This window comes from Sciurus vulgaris, assembly GCF_902686455.1.
Source record: "Sciurus vulgaris genome assembly, chromosome: 16".
Taxonomy (NCBI): Eukaryota; Metazoa; Chordata; class Mammalia; order Rodentia; family Sciuridae; genus Sciurus; species Sciurus vulgaris.
In genome coordinates this window covers 10273760-10295170 of record NC_136477.1, presented here as the reverse complement: position 1 = coordinate 10295170, position 21411 = coordinate 10273760, and the positions used below count along the sequence as shown (strand labels likewise).

The following is a 21411-nucleotide window of genomic DNA, read 5'->3' as shown; positions in this document are numbered from 1 at the left end:
AACTGGTGACCCTCCTGCCTCAGCGTCCTGAGCCCCTGGGATTACAGACAGGCACCACCACTGTACTCCTATGATATCAACTTTTACAGCTTCCACATGCATGAGAACATGCAGTATTTGTCTTTCTGTGCTTGACTTATTGCACTTATAATGTCTTCCAGTTCCATCTGTGTTGCCACAAATGAAAGGATTTCATTCATTTTTTAAAATATTTTTTTAGTTGTACATGGACACAATAACTTTATTTTTATATGGTGCCGAGGATTGAACTCAGTGCCTTACACGTGCTAGGCGAGCGCTCCATTACTGGCCACAACCCCAGCCCCTCATTCTTTTTTTAAAAAATAATGTTATTGTATTTGTTATAACTTTATTATTATTATTATTATTATTATTATTATTTACATTTATGTGCTGCCAAGGAGTGAACCCAGTACCTCACGCATGCTAGGCAAGCACCGTACCACTGAGCTACAGCCCCAGCCCAGATTTCATTCTTTTCATGGCTGAATAATATTCCATGGTATATGGAGATCCCATTTTCCTTAACCATTCATCTGTGGATGGACACTTGGGTTGATTCCATATCTTAGCCATCGTGAATAGGGCAGCAGTAAATATGCCAGTGGAGGTATTTCTTTTCTTTCTTTTTTTTTTTTTAGTATTTTGTTTTTGTTGTAGGTAGACACAATACCTTTATTTTATTTTTATGTGGTGCTGAGGATTGAGCCCAGGGCCCCACTTACCCTAGACGAGTGTTCTATCACTGAGCCACAACCCCAGCCCAAGGTATTTCTTTGGTGCACTGATTTAATTTCCTTTGATTATATGCCCAGTGTAGGATAACTGGATCATATGGTCGTTCTATTTTTAGTATTTTGAGGAACCTCCATACTGTTTTCCATAATAGTTGTACTAATTTGCATTCTCCCCACACAGAAGAGTTCCCCTTTTTTTGTATCCTCACCAGCATTTGTTGTTTTTTGTCTTTTTGATTAAAGCCATTTTAACTGCAGTGAAATGACATCTTGTGGTTTTGATTTGCATTTCCCTGATGATTAGAGATGGTGGGACTTTTTTTCATGTGTATTTGTTGGCCATTTACTTTGCATTTTTTATTAAAAAAAATTTTGTCGTAGATGGACATAATATTTATTTTTATATGGTGCTGAGGATTGAATGCAATGCCTCACACATGGCAGGCAACTGCTCTACCACTGAGCCACAACCTCAGCCCCTTACTTTGCAATTTTAAAAGATCTTTTCATCCTCAGTTTTGTAGAATTTTATTCATTTTGTGTTTTCATTGGTTTTCTTTACCAGGCTTATATACCTGGTAAAGAAAAGTTCATAATGGAGGGTCAGGGTATAACTTAGTAGTACAGCATATGGGTAAGTAGTCACAGGGTCCTGGGCTCAATTCCCAGCACTGAAAAATAAAGAAAGAAAACTAAAGAAGGGCTGGGGTTGTGGCTCAGTGGTAGAGTGCTTGCCTAGCATGTGTGAGGCACTGGGTTCAATCCTCAGCACCATCACCAACTTAAAAAAAAAAATAATAAAGGATAACTAGAGTGAAAACTGTCTCTTCCAATGTGTGCCCCGACCCAGTTCTCTCAGAAGCCAGTACCACAGGGAGCTGAGTGTCTCCTCCCAAAACCAGCTCATGGTTTTATAGGCAGATTTGCAAAGTTGGCAGGAAGCTTAACTTTTATATAGCGATGATGGAACAGCACTTAGTTGCTTAATGATTTATTAGGCACCAATTGTGTACTATCAGCGTAAACTCAGAAGAAACCCTTGGGATACTCATTGTCCAATGCAGGTCAAAATGGGGGAGGGGATTAATGTGGTGGCAGGGCGGCTCGGGAAGAATTCTTACAACAGGAGAGGGGTTAGGGCGGTGAGTCCCTAGACTGTAACCTGAAAGCTACATCTAGAGGGTCCTTTGGACTCCCCTACTTCCCCACATTCTGAACCCAGGGCCTCAGGGAGCTAGCTAAGTGCTCTACCACTGAGCCACACCCCCAGCCCAAGTTCTGCCAGGACTTCGACCAGGGGATTAAGTGAGGGAATGAACTGCAGGGGTGTTGGGTGGGGAGAGACTGGGGAGGGACAGGGGGCTGGACTTTCCTGAATACCACTTGCTTCCTTCATTGACTGTCACTTATGCTGGTCCCACTCCAGGGCCTTTGCATTGCTGTTCCTCCTCCCTGGAACATACTTTCCCCAGAGCTCCCATATCTTCTTGGATTCTTTGCCCAGATATCACCTCCTCAGAGGATCCTGTCCTGACCACCCTATTGAAAACAGCATTCTCTGCCCCTCATCCTTCTTTCTGATCCTTCATTCTGCCTCCCACCCTCCACAGCTCTCTCTTTTTGGTACTGGGAATGGAACCAGGGCCTCATCCATGCTAAGCACTCACTACTGCTGAGCTGCACCCCAACCCCCCATCCTTTTTTTCCCCATTAGTATTTATGTTCTCCATCCTAAATGCTTTCTGTCTGTCTCTTACAGTAGCTGGGGCTAGAATTTTCTTCTGACTTGATTCCTGCTGCAGCGTGAATATTCAGCATATTGTGGGAACACTAGAGGTGCTCAATAAATACTTTTTGAGTGAGTTCCTTCCCTCATTATCCTGATGCAGGATCCTGGGCCTCAAAGTCTCTACCCTCTGAGGTCACTGGGCACATAAGATGCCCATAAATGCTTTTTTTACCCATAGTCCCAGAAGTCACATAGACACAGGCTCAAATCCAGGGGCTGCCACTCATTGACTGGGCGTCCTTGGGCAAGTGGTGAACTCTAGGGAGCTGTGGCCTCCTTCCTAATCAGTGGGCGAGTTGTGCTAAGGATATTTCCTTCCATCCCGGCTCCTCAGAGAGGGAGCCTGTAAACCCCTGAGTCAGATCATGTTCCCTGTTTTCCTTAGAGCAAAAGCTGAAGTCCTTATCACAGCCCACAAGGCCCTAGAAGAACCTTTCTTCACCTCCTTCCTCCCTCCAGCTGCATCACTCTGTGGCTGCATCCTCTTCACCAGAACCTGCCAATCACATCCCAACCTCAGGGCCTTTGCCCTGGTTCTTAGTTTCTTCTTCCTGAATCATTCCCTTCCCATCCTCTTTTCCCTACCCCAACACCTGCGTGCCTCACTACCTTAAGTCAAATCATCCTCTCTACCCCACATCCATCATCCACCTTCCTTGTTAATTTATCTTCAGAACATTCACCACATTCTGGTAGGTGATGTCATGTTCTTTACCCTGGTTTTTTTTTTTTTTTTTTTTTTTTTTTTTTTTTTTTTTAATTCCAATGCGAGGGATGGAACGCAGGGCCTCACACATGCTAGGCAAACATGCACCACTGAGCTACACCCTAGGCTTGCCCTATTCTGGCCACTAGCATCCATTATGAGTCTTAATAAAAAAGAGGTGACGGCTTTGAGACTTGCATACTAAAAAGCTCAAGTTTGACTGTTTTAGCCCAAGCCTGGGTGGAGGTCAAAGGTTGATCCAACCAGTTCTTTCCTGTGGATCAAAGGTTCAATTGCAGGTGACCTCTGTCACTAGTAGTATGGGGCTAGCAGCAACCTTGCATCCCAGAGAGGCACTTTGCTGGCTATGGATATCCCAGCAATTTAGAGGATGCACTTGGAACGTGGAGGGTCCTGCAGCACCCGGTCTCCTTCATCACTTCGTGAAGGCCAGCGCAGGGTTGGAGCCTCATGGGTCAGACCACAGGTAGGAAGTACAAGGCAAGAGTACAGTTTCCATGGGTGGCAGTCTGGCCTAAAGTCCCCTCCCCCACCAACTGCAAAAAACATCTGCTGAGTGTTTCTGTTCAGTTCAGTCTGTGGGTAACTGCCAAACCCCGTGAGGAGGAGGAGTCTCCCATTGAGGCATCCCTCCAGCCTCAGATGAGGCTGATTTGCATGGACATGTCCATTTGCTTCATTTCCCTGAGCAACTGCAGTGGGGCAGTGGGGCAGAATAAAGATACAGAAATAGCCCTGGAGTCAGGTGTTGGCAGAGTCTGACCTCCCACTCTGGGCTTGAACCTCTAGGCAGCTCACATTGGGACCCTGGGACTCAGTTTCCTCCTCTGTAAAAGGGAGTACAATTGCCCCTCCTCATATGCTATTTTCCCCACCTCTGGTACTGCGGATGGAATGGAGGGCCTTGCACATGCCAGGCAAGGGCTCCATCACTGAGCCACGTCCCCAGTCCCTCACATGCTCTGCGGCAGGACTGGGCTTGTGTGTCCTCAAATCACCCACTTTCTGCCTCTGTATGGCTAGGGGCTGAACCTTGTGCATGGCATCCCTTATGCACTGGCTCTTGTCAGACTTAGCTGATGGGAGGCCCTGGGCATAGGTTGGAGGCAGGAGGCTGGAAGAACCAAGGCTTTTTTCACCATCTGCTTGTGGCAGCATTCATCATCTAACAAAGCCTCCTTGTATGCTAATTTTTGTTTATTTGTGGCACTGGAATTGAACCTGGGACCTCAAGCATTCTAGGCAGGTCTCTAGTGCTAAGCTACATTTCCAAGTGGCCACCCCTCTTTTTGGATTTTGAGACAGGATCTTGCTAAGATGCCCTGTTCAGCCTTGAACTTTTGATCTTCCTGCCTCAGCCTCCAGCGTACCTGGAATTGCAGGTGTGCATCACTGTGCCTTGCAGACTTGTTCATTTTAATTCTCAGTCATTCACTGTTGCAGTGCCGAGGGTGGAACCCAGGGCCTCCCAAATACCAGGCAAGGGACCTACCACTGAGCTACACCTATACCAATTTTTAAATAGTCTCTCATCTCTCAACTGTGTTGTCAACCCCTTTGTGAAATTCTCTGGTTTGAGATTTTCTGATTAGGCCCTGAATGTGGCAAGACTCATAGGGTTCTTCTGTAATTGTTTTTGTGGTTTAATTTAGATACAATGAAGTCTTGCCTTTTTAATGTACAGTGGTGCAAGTTTCCACAAAGCCATGTAGTCAAGTAACCACTCCCACAGTCAAGATTTTCTTTAAATTTTTTTTTAGTTTGACAATGGACCTTTATTTTATTTATTTACGTGGTACTGAGAATCAACCACAGTGTCTCACAAGTGCTAGGCAAGTGCTCTCTCACTGAGCCACAACCCCAACCCAAACATGACTTTGTGTGTGCTTGTGTGTGGTGGTGATGCTGGGGATTGAACCCAGGGCCTTGGGCATACAAGACAAGCACTCTACCAACTGAGCTATATCCCCAGTCAAGATTTAAAATGGTTTCATCACAAAAAAAATTCTCATGCTCTTTTGTAGTCCAAGAAACCGTAGGGCCTGGTGACCACTGATCTGTTCACCTTCCCCATAGTTTTACCTTTTCTTTCTTTTTGTTTTTTTGGTTTTAGGGATTGAATCCAGGGGGCTTTGCCACTGAGCCACATACCCAAGTCCTTTTTCTTTATTTTTTATGGGGCATTGCTAAATTGCTGAGGCTGGTTTTGAACTTGTGATCCTCTTGCCTCAGCCTCCTGAGCTGCTGGGATTACAGGTGCATGCCACCATGCCCAGCTAGTTTTGCCTTTTCTGGAACATCATAAAGATGGAATCATACGGGTTGTAGCCTTTTCTGTTTGGCTTCTCTCCCTCCTCATAATGCCCTTGATTTTCTTTTCTTTTCTTTCTTTCACAGGGCTGGGGATTGAACCCAGGGCCTCTTATAAACTAGGCAAGTGTTCTGCTACTGAACCACCAAGCCACATCCCCAACCCTCAATTCGCTGGGAAAGATATACTACAAATTGTCTCTTCATTCCCTACTTCTGTGCTACTGTGAGCATTTGTTTGTTTTGTTGTTGTTTTGGCAAGGATATGTTATTTATTTATTTTTTATATAATTTTTTACCCAAAAAATATTAATTTAGAATTAGTTAGCTAGACTCAGGTTAGATAATCCCAGTTTTATTGGTGATGTTCAAAATATCACAGTCAAGAGTCAAGTGAGGGCTAGGGCTGTAGCTCAGTGGCAGAGCACTTGCCTGGCATGTGTGAGGCACTGGGTTTGATCCTTAGTACTGTATTTAAAAAAAAAAAAAAAGGTATGCTGTCCATCTACAATTACAAATTTTTTTTTTTAAGAGCCAATTGAACAGGTGCCTTTTCTCCATCAGGTCTGATCAGGCTTGTTTGTTTATTGGTTTATGTGTTTGTTTTTTGTTTTTAGTTGGTGCTGGAGAGTCAACTCAGGGTCCCGCACATGCAAAGCTTGACTCCACCACTGAGCTGGTATCCTGGATCAGGATATTGATTGACCTTGGCCATCTGAGTGTCACAGAGTGATCTGCTGCCTGTTGACCTTGACATCCACAGAGAACACAAGAGCGTTGTCCTCTGTCTTTTTCAAGGCCACGTGTGGTTAGGGGGACTTGATGATGGCATGGAGGTCAGTTTTGTTAATCTGGGAAGTGGCCACTTTGGAAGTCTGGGAGTCCTGGGCTGTTGAAAGGTGAGTGACATGGGGGATCTTCTTCTTTTATTGGCTGTGGACCTCCTTCAGCATTGACCTTCAAACCCTTTGCTTGTTCTGGGCCTTGGGGAGAGGCAGAAGCCTCCCTCTTCACCTCCTGACCCATCTTGGTAGAAAGGCTGCTGTGAGCTTTTGATGTGTTACTATTTCTTAAGGGCTTAGGACAGTCACTGGCCGGTTATACAGGCAGCAGCTGTTACTATTGTGCAAGGGTGGGAGGGGGCCTTGCTGAGAAGTGGGCTCCTCCTCTCAGTGGGGCCAGAAGAGGGAGCCCACCCCTTGGGGGCTCCAAGGGCCAAGACTGCATCTGGTGCCGACGTGGCAGAGGCTGGGCTCCACCGGGAGCCTCCCCACCCCATCCATCCTCGCAGCTAAAAGTGGGCCCCAAGCCCATGGACGGCTGAGAAAAGGCAGCTGCCAAGATCAGCATCTGGAAGGCTTCTCTGCAGCCTGGGGCCCCTTCCTCCATACTAGGGCAAGGATGAGAAAGTTGAGACCCATTTCAGACACTTCTCTCCTGTAGCTCCTCCTGCCAAAAGCCGAGAGCTGGGGGTGGGGGGCTGGAGAGCAGCAGGGAGGATGGAAAACAGGCCCAAGCCTCATGTTCCCAAAGGGAAGTTAACAATGTATGGGGTGGGGATGGCATCAGAGGTCAAAGAGGTCCCCTCCCCTGGATTATGGAGAGCATCCTACATTTCCTCATTGATAGATGTGGGCTTGAGTAGTAGCCACCCCCCTTCTGTTCTAACCCCTGGGGCAGGGGCAGGAGTCACTGCATAAGACTGGGGTGAGACTCAGGATGAACAAAGGGGCTGCTGGGTTAAGCGGAGCCAGGTGGCTCTAGTCCAAGTCCACCACTGTGGGGCACAGTGGTGCAGGCCTGTAATCCCAGGCTGAGGCAGGAGGATCCCAAGTTCATGGACAGCATGGGCAACTCAGGGAGAACCTGTCTCAGAAAAAAAAAAAAAAGGTGAGGACGTGACTCAGTGGTAGTGCACTTCCTTAGTGTACCCAAGGCCAAGGCCCTGGGTTCAATCCCCAGTTCTACAGAAAAAAGAAAAGAAAAGAAAGAAATCTCACTACTTCTGTGTGCCTCAGTGCGTTAGTCTGTTTTTTATTACTATAACAAAATACCTGAGAGAGGAGAACTTATAAAGAAAAGGGATTCATCTTGGTTCATGGTCTTGGTCCATCTGGTGACTACTTCCTTCTCCTTCTCCTCCTTTGTGGGTCTATATGGTGCTGGGGATTGAATCGAGGGGCCCTCTAATACTGAACTGCACCCCCACTCCTTTTTATTTTTTTATTTTGAGATGGGGTCTTACTATGTTGCCCAGACTGGCCTTGAACTTGCAGTCCTGCTTTAGCTTCCTGAGCAGCTGAGATTACAGGTATGCTGCTCCCACAGCCAGCTGGTGATGGCAGACTCCCAAACCATGCAGGGCCTCACATGTCAAGAGACAGGAGCATGAGCATACAGGAGCATGTGTCTGTTTGTCACTTCTGCTCTCCCTCCCTCGTCCCTCCTAGGGATGGAACCCAGGGCCTCTAGCATGCTAGGTAAGTGTTCTACCACCGAACTATACTCCCAATCTCCCTCTTCTTATAGGATTCAATCATGGCGGCTGCACCCTGATGATTTCATCTAATCCTAATCACCATCTGAAGGCCCCATCTCTGGACACCATAATAGATTACATTTCCACTCTCTTAATACCTCACAGTGAGGATTAAATGTAAACATGTGAACCCTGGGAGATACACTCCAGCCTAATCCAAACCACAGCACTCGGTTTCCTCATCTGCAATGTGGGTGAGGAGAAGAATAATACCCACCTCCTTAGGTTGTGAGGGTTCACAGAGCCACACCCTGCACACAGTGTGGAGTGAGTGCTAACCATTATTGTGAGTGACCCTATAATTAGTGGAAGCTCATCTGAACCTCTTCCCTCTCCTCTTTTTTCCCTGCCTGGGAGCTCTCCAAGAAAAGGGCCCTGTTTCCTTCCTCCGCCACTGTTCCCCCATTCAGGGGCCCCCTAGGGCAGGGCCAGCTCTCCCTTTGACCTCTTCAGATTATCAGGAAGTCCAGGCCTCCGGTGTCTTCCAGCTGACCTGACGGGGACCTCGTATTGCCCCAGAGACAGGAGGGAGGCGGAAGTTGCCTGTTGGTGTATCTGTATGTCCCTGGGGACATCACCTTTGTCTGGGAGCCAGTGTTACCCTGGCAGACGCCGGATATGTCTGTGGCCTTGACATCACCCCCACCCCCAGGTCCCTGGGGAGATGGCAAATTGCTGAGCCAGCCAAGGCAAGTTGTGGGGGGGTCACTTCCTTCCCAGCCTTCAGGTCCCTGCAGAGGTCTGAGATTTCCGCTCTGATAGCTTCACTGAGGAGAGGACCCGGTTTTTTTGCACTGCCTACCCTGTGGTTTGATCACCTGGTTTCTAGAGGTTGTCTTGCAACACATCTTCATCGGCAGAGGATGCAGTGAGGTTTTGCTGAGATCCAAATGGACCCCATGAGCTGGTCCAGAATCACGTAGCCTCCAGAATCCAGTTCAGAAAAAGAAGTCTAGAATGATCAGCTTCATGCTGATGTTTCCTCATCTCCCCCATAAAAGCCCCAGTACCCTGTGTCAGGACCCTCTGGTTTCTCTTGCCTCCTCCATCAGACTGGCAGGCTTTCCCGTAGTGATAAGGATGGAAGCCAGGGTCTTGTGCTTGCTAGGCAAGTGCTCTACTGTGAGCCATATCCCCAGACCCAGAAATGCGGACTTTGAATGATGCAACCAATAAGGTATCACCAGGGGCTAGCAAAGAGCGTCATGTGTTGTGTCATACGCATGTATATGTTGCAGGCATAAATGTAGCATTGATATGTTGATTCCTACTATTAATTTTTTTGGCCTTTGTTTTATCTTTTTCTTTTTGGCAGTTCTACCTCTCAGCCACATCTCTAGCGGCTCCCCCCCTTTTTTGTGTGGTGCTGGGTGTTGAACCCAGGTGCACACTACCACTGTGTTACTTCCCCAGTCCTTTTTTTTCCCCCCCCAGTACCAGGGATTGAACCCAGGGGCGCTCAACCATTGAGCCACATCCCCAGTCTTTTTATTTTTTATTTTGAGGCAGGTTCTCACTAAGTTGCTCAGGGCCTCGCTAAGTTGCTGAGGTTGGCTTTGAACTTGAGCTCCTTCTGCCTCAGGCTCCTGAGCTGCTAGGATTACAGCATGAACCGCTGCACCTGGCTTCCACAGTCCTTTTTACAGATTTTTTACTTTAGCCAGGTCCAGTGGCATGCCTATAATCCTAGAGGGAGGATCACAAGTTTGAGCCTAGCCTGGGCAATTTAATGAGACCCTCTTTCAAAAAAAAAGCAAAAAGGGGGCTGGGGATACAGCTCAGTTGGTAGCGTGCTTGCTTTGAATGCACAAGGCCCTAGGTTCAATTCCAGCACCACCAAAAAAAGCAAAAAAGAACTGGTGATGTAGCTAGAGGTAGTGCATCCCGGGTTCAATTTCCAGTACCCCACCAAAATAAATTGGGCTGGGGTTGTGGCTCAGTGGTAGAGCACTTGTCTAGCATGTGTGAGACACTGGGTTTGATCCTCAGCACCACATACAAATAAATGAAAAAAATAAAGGTCCATCAACGACTAAAACAAGAAATTTAAACAAAAATTGAGATATGGTTTACTTATGCTGCCCAGGCCAAACTCTAACTTGCAGTCCTCCTGCCTCAGCCTCCAGAGTAGCCGCAATTACAGGTATGCACCATGGCTCCCAGATATTTATTTCTTTATTGATTATGTACGTATGTATGTATTTATTTTTTGGTGATGGGGATCAAGCCCAGAGCCTCAAACATGCAAAACACTGACTTCGATCAGCTATATCCCCTACTCCTTTATTGATAAATTTGCTTATTCTTCATATAAATTAAACTCAATATTTTAAACAAAAATATTGATTTGTTTATGGAGGTGGGGATTGAACATAGGGGCACTCTACCACTGAGCTCCAGTCCTTTTTATTTTTTATATTTGTTTTGAGATAGGGTCTCCCTAAGTTGCCAAGACTGGCCTCAAACTTGTGATCCTCCTGCCTCAGCCTCCTGAGTTGCTGGGATTACAGGTATGCACCAGAGCTCTCAGCAAGAATATCAATATGTTTGTTAACAATGTTATTGAGGCTGGGGGTGTAGCATAGTGGTAGAGCACTTGCTTAGCAAGTGTAAAGCTCTGGATTTGATCCCTAACACTGCAAAAAAAAAAAAAAAAAAAAAAAAGTTATATTATTAGCTTTTTTTCTTTTGGTGCCAAGAATTAAACACAAGGGTGTTTAGCCACTGAGCAACATCCTAGCCCCTTTCTAGTTTTTATTTTGAGACAGGACCTCACTAAGTTGCTTAGGGCCTCACTAAATTGCTGAGGCTGACTTTGAACTTGTGGATCCTTGAACCTCAGCCTCCCAAACTGCTGGGATTACAGGTGTATACAACTGTCCCTGCCTATTTATTAATATTTTTGACATTATTAATTACTTTTATTATAAGAACTATTTTACAACTAGAAGTCTGGGAACTTGTTGCCTCTTATTTTTCATGACTTTGTACATTTTTGGACTTGGTGGTACAAGCTAAAATTTTCAAACTATTCCCAGGGTACACTATGAAAAACTGGCTCCTTCTCACCAAGTTTCCCTGTCCCCCAGTTTCCCTCCCTGAGAGTAACAACTGTGACTAGTGTCTTGTGCCTTCTGCTGGAGGTGACCCATGAGTCCACAGGCAAATATGTGTGTATTTATACAGCACTTATAAATACACCCTGAAATGCAGGCAAGCAACGTATTGGGCCCAAATTTTTTTTTCTTTTTAAATATGTTGAAGACAGTTTCACATCAGTACACATAGGACTGCTCCATTTTTATTTTTATCTTTTTATGTATCTGGTGCTGAGAGGTAAATTCAGGGCCTCCCACGTGCTAAACACAGGCTTTGCCACTGAACTTCACCTGCAGCCCCCATTCTTATTTTTAATAGGCATTAGCAGCTCAATTCTTCTTTCTTCCTTTTTTCTTTCCCTCCTTGTTTCTTCCCCGGAGAATGAATTCTAACACTGAGCTACGCCCCCAGCCCTTTTTCTTTTCTTTTCTTTATTTTTGAGACAGGGTCTCATTAAGTTGCCCAGGCTGGCCTTGAACTTGTGAGCCTCCTGCCTCAGCCTCCTGAGTAGCGGGGATTATAGGCATGCATCATGGCCCTCGGCTTCAATTCTCATGTTCTTTTTTTTCTTTTTGCTTTGAGACAGTCTTTATTAAGGCACAGTCTACACAGAGGAGAGTGTAACTAGCCACTCCCTTCTTTTTATTGGTTGCACCATCTGAGTATCGAGCAGCCTTAATTTTAAAATTTAATTTATTGTTGGACTAGAACGTGTATGTACATGTTACAAAAGTCTAAAAGTACAAAGGATTCACAAATTGAAAGCACAGCAGCCTTCCTCCCAGTGTGTCCCCCTTCTCTCAGTTCCTCTTCCAGGAAATTCACCACTTTCTTTTTCCTGTCCTATTCTGGACATTCAGCATGCATACAGAACTTCAGCTCCACTGGGTCAGGAAAGCTTCATCTGTTTCTTTCCATGATATATTTGCAGTTTGTAGTCTCTGACACACAGTAGGTGCTTAACTGGTTAACCCGTAAGCAGATTATGTATACATTTGCAGAAATGGTACCTTTTTTTGGTCATGCTGGGAATGGAAACCAGGGCTTTATGCATGTTAGGCAGGGCTTCTACCACCCACTTACATTCCCAAACCCCTGGTACCCTCTTAGAAAACTGCCTTCCTACCTGAACACATAAGCTCCACCAGAGCAAGGAATCTCCTCCACGCCCGGTTTTTGTTCACTGCTGTACTTGCATTAAAATATTTGTTGAAGAAATGAGGGTCTCTCCTATCCTACTATCAAGTTCGCGGTTTCACGCACACATTCACAAATGTCAGTAAATGAAGGTGATCTTCATTTCTGCAGTTAGGCACACAGATAGGCCCAGGATAAACTGGATGATGGAAAAAAAGAGAAATTAGGAAACTCGAGAAAGAAGAGAGAGCTGAGTTCCACTTCAAAAGCAACAGGTCCAACTTGGACCAGCTGATTGACTACGCAAGGGCAGGGCAGAATCTACAGAAGCAGGGTAGACTGTTAAGTGTGGCCAGCTTCCTAGGGGAGAAAGGGCAGCACCTGAATTTTGGGATCTTACCAAGGCAGAGAACAATCCTATCTTTGGGGCAGGGTGTGGAACGCAGTAGGAGCTTGTTTTAAAAACAGGCGCTTCATGCCTATTTGCTGTGTTGACACACAGTAGGTGCTTCATGGCTTCTTGTTGAGTAAATAAAGGAGATCCTGTGCTTTCCTCCTATTCTAGGGCCCCAGGGATCAGCCAGGAGGACATCCATATTTGAAGACAGTAGTTTCAGGTTGAGGCCACCTGGTTAGGAGAGCCATGACGTCATCCAGTTGCGTGAGGCCACGCATCGGCCGGTTCTCACGGGTGGGGGCTGGGAGGGGCAGGGCGAGCGGTGTGGGGGGGCGGACAAAGGGGCTCTGCGCGCCGCCCCTGCCGGCCCCCGCGCGCGCCCGGGCTGGCCGGCCACATCTGGAATTCATTGCAGTCGCCGCCGGAAAGGGGAGGAGAGGAAGGCGGGGCAAGAGGGGGGGCCGAGGCGGCGGCTCTCCCCGCCCCCCTCTATCCCGGGTCCCCAGCCGCTGGACGCAGCTGAGCGGGGCAAGCAGCCCCAACCCCAGCCACGGCCGCCCTGGGGACACAGACGCCAAGGCCCCTCGGGTCTGGGCAGGGACCCGGGCCGGCTTAACCAGGTGAGCGCGCACGGTTAGGGGGAGACAGAAAGGGCGGGCCCCTGTCCTCTGAGGTCGCGGGATCAGAGGTGGGGGGCCCAGCCAGGAGTCCCGGGCGCACCAAGGCACGCACGCGCCGCCCGTGTTTCTGCTGCACCGAGGGGATGGTCACCGTGCACCCTCTCCAAGGTTGCAGGCGACCCCCACTGATGCGGCTGCGAACCCCCAGACTTCTTTCCCCGCCTTTCGCGGGGCAGGAAGTTGGCGCGGAGAGAGAAGGCGGAATCCTAGGGCTTTCGACTTGAGACTCTGGGAGGCAGGACAGTGTTCCCAGGGACCAGGGTTTCGGGGAGTGTGCGTGGGGTAGGGAGCACAGCACCCCTCCTGGCTGTCTCGGGCTTAGTCAAAGCTAAAGGTGCTGCGCGCTGCAAAGCCTCCAAGTTAGGGGGCGGGGCCCCACCGAAGGGCAGATGCCCACCGCCTGGGCGTCTACTTTTCTGCCTCCGTTTCCCCGAGTTGATCGGCTCGTCCAGTTCCCCCGCGGGGGCGTGGCTTTGTTCTGGAAGAAAAGGAAAAGTGACTGCGTGGCTCAAGCACCTTCTCTTTCCCCTCTAAGCCCAGGGATGGGACGTCGGTGGAGGCACGCGTGGCGTGGACTCCGCGTAGTCCCGAGCTTTGCCGAGCATTGTACTCTCCCCCCCTTCTTTGGCACAGGTTGACTCACCCGGGGATTTCCACCCCCACCCCCGTCTCTGCCCTTGTCAGACACTCCAGGCGCCACTCGCTGAGCCCACGGTCCCCCGCGTGTCGCCACGCGGGCGCGGCACTGGTGCATCTATTGCAGCTGAAATTTCCTCGCTCCCTAGTCCTCTGGGAATTTCGAGGCGAGGTCACTGGTGGAATCACCCACCCCACGGGAGGTGTGAGGGTCCGGCGCGTGGGGCAGTCTCGGGAGAGAGAAGGCGCCGCCCCAGCGCGAGCGAGTGGATACCGCACATTCCTCGGCCAGATAAGGAGGCCGAGAGTGCCGCACGGGGCGGGGGCGGGTCCTGCTACGGTCTCCACGGAGACGTGCTGCTCGTTGCCTTGTGTGTTGGGAGGGCTGCTAGGGGACCTAGGCAACTCCAGCTCCCTTTGTATTTTGATCTGGCTGGCGCTTAGAAGCTGTGGTCCACCCTCAGGAGCCCCTTGCTTGCTAGGTTGGTTCATTCATTCATTCATCTGCCCACTCCGCTGGTTTTCTGAGTGCTTGATGTGTGCCTGGCAGCATCACTCAGCAACTCACACGGCACTCTGGAAGCCAGACAAAAAAAAAAAAAAAAAAAAAAAAAAAAAACAAGATAGCAGCAAGAGCTGTTAAGATAATAAAGCAAGATGCTGTGATAGGAATTGGGGAAGGCTGCTGCTGTAGTCTGGTGGTCAGGGGAGGCCCCTCTGAGAAAGTGACCTTTGCATAGAAACCTGAAAGATGAGGAGGCAGTCATTCAAGGATTTGAGGGGAGGATCTATGTGGGAAAGAACAACAGAAGCAAAAGCTTTGAGGTAGGGATCTAAATGGCTCATAGGAAGCCATATGGTTACAGTGGAGTGTCCCTGGGGGAGAACGGGAGGAGGCTGGGTAGGCAGGAGCCATAGGGAGCCATGGGAGAATGTGGAGCTGGGGAGTGGAATGAAGTTATAAGTTCGAAAGCTCCCCCTGGCTGCTTGGAAGAGAATGGCAATGTAGGGGGCCCTGACAGCCAGAAGGCTGCTCTTGGCAAGGGGCATGGGATCCTATGGGTGACCAGCAGGAACTATGACCACAGGGTCTGCCTCTCTGGAACTGTGAGTGGGTGGAGAACCTGGAAGCCACTGAGCCTTCCTCCAGCCTTCCCCTTTCCTAATCTCCAGCCGAACAGTGGTGTCTGGGTCTATCTATTTTCCCTTCCCTCCAAGCCCTGTCACTTGTCCCTCTTGTTCCATTTCAGGACTGGACATTGCATCTCCCCTGACACCTCTTCCTGAGTCTCTGAGGGGGAGTCAGGACTGCCCTGATGAAGGTTCACAGGAGACAGGCTCCAGATCTTAGAGTCTGGTGCAGGGGAGCCACTGGCAATGCCAGCAGGAACAATTAAACGAGAATACAACGTGGACCTCAGTTTACCCTTAACTAGGAGAGCTGCCCTCTCTCTGCGGATGCCTTAGCTTCCTGGGTCTGCTGAAAGTGGTAGTGCAGCGCCCACAGTCTTCCTCTCTAGAGAAGACGACAGACTTTCTGATCAGTCCCTGGGGCATGTGGGCTGAACTGCGTTTCTCATTTCTCCAGGAAATGGCAGTAAATTTTTCTCCTCCACGCTGGAGAGGGGTGGTGGCTTCTATGCGAGCTGCGAAGGGGGCGGCAGCGGGAAAAACCCTGGGCTTTTTGCCCACCGTGAGTGTGCTTCCCAGGCTTTCCGGGGGATCTTGAGTCTCAATTATGAACCCCAGGAGGGACCGAGCAGGCCAGGGCAGCCTGGGGGCGTCTGGTGGGGTGACCCAGCGGTCAGGTCACGGTTCAAAGTAACCCTCAGGGACATCCACACAGCTTTAACTCTGTCCTCTGAAAGAGCGAGGAGCTTGTAAACCCGGATAGTAGGATTAACCGTAGAGCGCCCCCAACCGGGCCAATCAGAGGCTGAAGATGGAAAGTTCAGGCCAATAGACAAATCACTCAGTGCCCTGGAATTGAAAATGAGCCAATCAGTGCACGGGCTGTTTCCTGCTCGATGGCTGGTCTGGTAAGGCCGCTGCCCAGGCCAAGCCAGCCTGGGAGCTGCTGCTGCGGGCAGAGGGCATCAGGGCGCCCGGGGCCCTGTCCGGCAGGGAAACAAGAGGCCTCTGTGTGGCGATCTGGGCGGGGCCGCTGTCCCCGAGGACACGCACAAGCTCTTCTCTGTTCCCAATCTAGGACGGATGCCCCTCCGCTCTGGGGGAAGCAGCTGCCTCTCTAGGGCCCAAGGCCAGGATGCCTCTCCCAGGGGGCATCCTGGAAGTGAGATGATTGGGTGACCCCGGAAGCCCCCTATCACCCCTAGGCTCACCAAGAACCGGCCTAACCAGCCTTTTCTGAAACGTGCTTCTGGCTCACACGAGGTCCTTGGCAGGCGTTTTTCCAGGGACTGGGGAGAGTTTAGCTCTTCTTCCCTCCCCTTAGCTAAGGGTTGGAGCTTTCTCCCCACTTCCCTAGTGAAAGGCGGACACTGGCCTGGCTCCTTTGAGACCCTCCTACCCCACCCCAGAGTTGGCCACGGTGTGTGCCTCTCATCCTCCTTTTCCACAGGCCTCTTCCCGCCCCTACCCCCATGGCTCAGTTTTCCTTGAAAGGGGGGTGGGTGACTCAGGCTTTCATGGAAACAAATCCCTTCCCCCTTCCCTGCAGGGCTGCATGCCCCCCTCACCGGCTCACATGACTTAGCACAGCTGCCCCATCTTCCCAGCCAGGACCTCCCAGACTGGTCTCTGGTGACCCCCCCATCTCAGCTCCCCCCACCCAGACTTCCCTACACCGGATGTGACTAGGACTCCACCCTGTTTGTTCCAGGGGCCTCACACATCTGGATTTTATCCTGGCTAGGGAAGGGGGTGCCAGCGCCCTACCCACCCCCCCGGGACCCTCTGTCCCAGGGCAGAGTAGATGGTGCTGATGAGAACAGGCTGTTGGGAATCTCTTGGTTGATTTCGTCAGCATCCTCTTCCAAAAGATTGGGTGGAGTGTACCCAGCCCAGAGTCCTTTGTGTGTGCCAGGAACAGGGAAGCTAATAGCATTAGCTAACAGTTGTTGAGAGTGCTTACTATGTGCTAAGTAAGCTATGTGCTTCTTCTTTTTTTTTTTTAAGACAGGGTCTCACCATGTTATTCAAGCTAGGACTACAGGTAGGTGTCAGCACACCAAGCTTCGTAATCCTTTATTTTATTTATGTATTTTTTTGGTGATGCTAGTGATTGAACTAAGGGCCTTGCACATGCTAGGTAAGCACTCGACCTCCAAGCCATCCCACCCCATGAAATCTTTAAAAGGATTTTCCTAACATCCCTTTGAAGGGGGCTTTCTTCTACCCATTGCATAGGTGAGCACATTGAGGCTAAGAGACTGAGTGACTTGCCTGGCATGTCAGAGTTGGAGTGAGAACAGACTTGCCCTGCATTGTCCCCAGGCTCTGTGTCCTTGAAGATAGTGTGACCTCTGAGATGCTTGAACCTCAGGGCCGCCGTGATGTCTCCCAAGTCCTTATCTCAGGAGCACCCATGGCCTCAAGGCTTAGACCCAGCCTGAAATCAGGGCAGTGGGTGGTAATAAGCAAGGGATGGTACTATCAGTGACAAGAATCTCACTGACCCAGGTCAGCAGGCAGCATGAAGCCAGAGGCTCCTGTATGTTCTCAAAAAGAGACAAATCTGCAGGCTTGCTCTTTGAGTAAGTGGACAAAGTTTCTGAAAGCCCAGGGTATACCCTTCATGCCACTTAAGGAACTTCTGTCTGTTTCTGTGAATGAGAATGTCTCTGCGGGGTGATGGAGGCTGTGGAGCCAGCCCCTCCCGCCCTGCCACTTGCCAGCTTGGAGACTTTGGGAAAGTGAATCAGCCTGTCTGGGTGTCCCATTTGAAAATGGCGATGATGATGATTCCGACTTCCCGTGTTCACTCAGTGAGGACCATCCAAGGTCAGAGCCAGGTAGCAGCCATGGCACTGACCTGCTGTCTGTCTCTCTTCTCTGCAGTTGTGACAGACCCATGGCCCCAGCCAGCCACTGAGCCCCACCATGGGCGGCTTATACTCAGAGTACCTCAATTCCAGCAAGGTCCGGGAACACTACAATTACACCAAGGAAACTCTGGACACACAGGAGACGCCTTCCCGCCAGGTGGCTTCCGCCTTTATCATCATCCTTTGCTGTGCCATAGTGGTGGAAAATCTGCTGGTGCTCATCGCAGTGGCCCGGAACAGCAAGTTCCACTCCGCCATGTACCTGTTCCTGGGCAACTTGGCAGCCTCGGATCTCCTGGCGGGAGTGGCCTTCGTGGCCAACACCTTGCTCTCAGGCCCCGTCACACTGGGGCTGACACCTGTGCAGTGGTTTGCCCGTGAGGGCTCCGCCTTCATCACACTCTCAGCCTCTGTCTTCAGCCTCCTGGCCATCGCCATTGAGCGGCAGGTGGCCATTGCCAAGGTCAAGCCCTACGGCAGTGACAAGAGCTGCCGCATGCTCCTGCTCATTGGGGCCTCGTGGCTCATCTCGTTGGTTCTTGGGGGCCTGCCCATCCTTGGCTGGAACTGCCTGGGCCACCTGGAGGCCTGCTCCACCGTCCTGCCGCTCTACGCCAAGCAGTATGTGCTCTGCGTGGTGACCATCTTTTCCGTCATCTTGTCGGCCATCGTTGCTCTCTACATCCGCATCTACTGTGTGGTCCGCTCGAGCCATGCAGATGTGGCGGGCCCGCAGACACTGGCCCTGCTCAAGACGGTGACCATCGTGTTGGGCGTCTTCATCGTGTGCTGGCTGCCTGCCTTCAGCATCCTGCTCCTGGACTACGCCTGTCCTGTCCGGTCCTGCCCCGTTCTCTACAAGGCCCATTACTTCTTCGCCTTCGCCACTCTCAACTCGCTGCTCAACCCCGTCATCTACACGTGGCGCAGCCGGGACTTGCGGCGGGAGGTGCTGCGGCCCCTGCAGTGCTGGCAGAGGGCAGCAGGGGTGCCAGGAAGGCGGGACGGAACCCCGGGCCACCGCCTCCTGCCTCTCCGCAGCTCCAGCTCTCTGGAGAGGGGCACGCATATGCCCACCTCACCCACATTTCTGGAGGGCAACACAGTGGTCTGAAGGGAGGGTGGACCAACAACCAGGACACACAGGGCTGCATGAAAGGCACTGGGTGACCTCAGACAGAGACCAGGGGCTGCCAAGCGAGATGCCCGCACCCCATAGACTTGGCAGATGTTGAAAGTTCACAGCTGGGCTGGCCAGTCGGGGCACTGACTAGTCAGTAGTGCTTCAGTGGGATGCTGGAGGCCAGTACAGTGACCCTGGGGACCTTCAAAGGACTAGGGTGACAACAGGAGGGAGCACAGGGCAGGAACAGTTTACCATGCAGTACAAAGGAGTCAACATTTTCCTGTCCAACCCCCCGACCTGTACCCAGCTCCTATCTCCTATCTCCGAATTTATCCCTCTTGCCACCTTTTCCCCGACAACCTCAGGCCCTTCTTTGGAACCACCATCCCCAGGGTTTGAAGTCTCCTCCCTAACCCTCCCAGACCCAAATCCACAGCTTCCCCAAATTTCATCAGCTGCCACTTTGACTCCATCTTCTTTTTCCTCTCAGATGCCCGGAAAGGAAGCCACGGGGTAGAGATGGGGGGAGGGGGCCGAGCCCCATTCCTCACTCAGACCTCAACGGCCAATTGCACTATTTGGGGCACAGAGGAATCACCGAAGTCTGGAAAAACCGGTTTGGGGGACTGAAGAGGGCTCTGGGCCTCCTTGTGGGACAGGGTAGAACTTGAGAAAGTTCTGGGGGAGACATTTGCACATTCCCCCACTCCTACCCCCCAAACCACTCCCCCCAAGCTCTTCACACCACAAATCCTCCCCGGCCCAGATGTCTTGAATGGAGCAAGGGGGTGGGGTGGCCAAGGACATTTCCTGGGGACATTCTTCCCTCGCCTGCCCCAGAAGGACTTTGCTAATTCCTGTGGATAGACGGAAGAGCTGTCGCGGTACGAACTATATTTATGTGTGTCTGTGTGTGCAAGCGCGTGGTGTCTGTGACCTCCTCCCTGCCCTGTTTCCCCCAGAATGGATGCTGTTCTGTCTTACATTCGTGTCCATGTCGAAACTGCCAATTGGAGTTCTGGTCCTGCCCAGGACTTCTTTGGAATTGCTGGCTCATCTCTCCATGGGAGGGAAACCTCACGCCTCAGATTAATGTCTTGTGAATGCAAAGGCTGGGGGAGGGGGGTTTTGGGGGGCAAGGAGCCAATTGGGGGGTTTGTCTCCCTTCATACAGCTCCCCAGAGGCCCCCCATGCCAGAGACCCAGACCTTGGCCAATAAACGGTTCAATTTTTCTTTCTGGTGCTGTTATGTCTTTGGGGGCTTAAGGTGGCTGTTCCCTCATGAGCACCCCTTGGCTGGGCCATTGGGTAGGGGAGGGTGGCTGCCCATCCTTTCCCAGCCTTCCCCGTTCCTTAGCCCTGCCAAGCTGTGATAGCAGTGGCTTCTGAGAAAACACTGTCCTGCCACTCCCAGTGATTCGTTAAGGCTGGGGCCTCCTTGCTTTTTTTCTGAGACAGCCTGGCTAGTGATGGGGGACCCCTCCTCCATCCCAAGTACATGCGCCTCCATGGGAGCAGGAGAGGTGGCCTTGGGAATACAGTGGGCCCAGATACCCCAAAGAATTGGCTGACATTTATCAAGTACTGGCCCAGGATGAAGACTTGACTCTTCAGGAGGTAGAATTATAAACAAGATCTTAAGGACATGTGGATTCAGAGTAGTTAAGCAAACTGCTAAGGGGCACACAGCACTAGTCAGGCAATGCCTGGCTGAATTTGAACCTTGCAGGCTGATTCTGGCTCCAACACAGGGCTAGAAAAAGGCACTGAAACCCCCTCTTTGCTATGGAAGGGGAGATCACAAACCTTTCCCAGGAACAGGAGAAACCCAGATGGGATGCAGCTGTGAAGGTTGGGAGATCCCTAACTGGGCTCCTTGCCTCCATTGCCTGGAGGCAGGTGGCCCAGCAGCACTTTTAAAGACAGGTCTAGAATTTTGATGGGGGATTCCAGGCCCCCAAGCTGAAGCTTCACCCTGTAATACCAGCTGCCCAGGACAGCCATTGGTAGAGGAGGCAGACAGCAGACAGACAGAGGCAACCCCCATTGGAATTCCCCTCTATGTAGAAACCTGAACCCTAGCTGGGGCTGGGGATAGGAGGTGGTGGGATTGCAGAAATGCCAGAGGCCAGCCCAGAGTTAATAAATTTTCCCCAAATATCTATGCTTCGTCCAATTCTTCCTTTAGACCTTGACCAAATGCCA

At 50.5% G+C, this 21411-nt stretch overlaps 1 protein-coding gene across 3 annotated transcripts; it reads left to right on the top strand.

The window, feature by feature from the left end:
- The first annotated feature begins 13131 nt into the window (after nt 1-13131).
- S1PR2 (sphingosine-1-phosphate receptor 2) lies at nt 13132-20439 on the top strand. 3 transcript variants are annotated; one of them, XM_079115374.1, is made up of 3 exons: nt 13132-13376; nt 17215-17247; nt 18093-20439. In XM_079115374.1, the coding sequence occupies exon 3, from the start codon at nt 18135-18137 to the stop codon at nt 19191-19193; it is 1059 nt and encodes a 352-aa protein (XP_078971500.1). In that variant the 5' UTR covers nt 13132-13376; nt 17215-17247; nt 18093-18134; the 3' UTR covers nt 19194-20439. The 3 variants fall into 3 exon arrangements, with proteins under 3 accessions (XP_078971500.1, XP_078971499.1, XP_078971498.1); XM_079115373.1 differs by having other exon boundaries at nt 17211-17247; XM_079115372.1 differs by lacking the exon at nt 17215-17247 and having other exon boundaries at nt 13135-13376.
- The last annotated feature ends 972 nt before the right edge of the window (nt 20440-21411 follow it).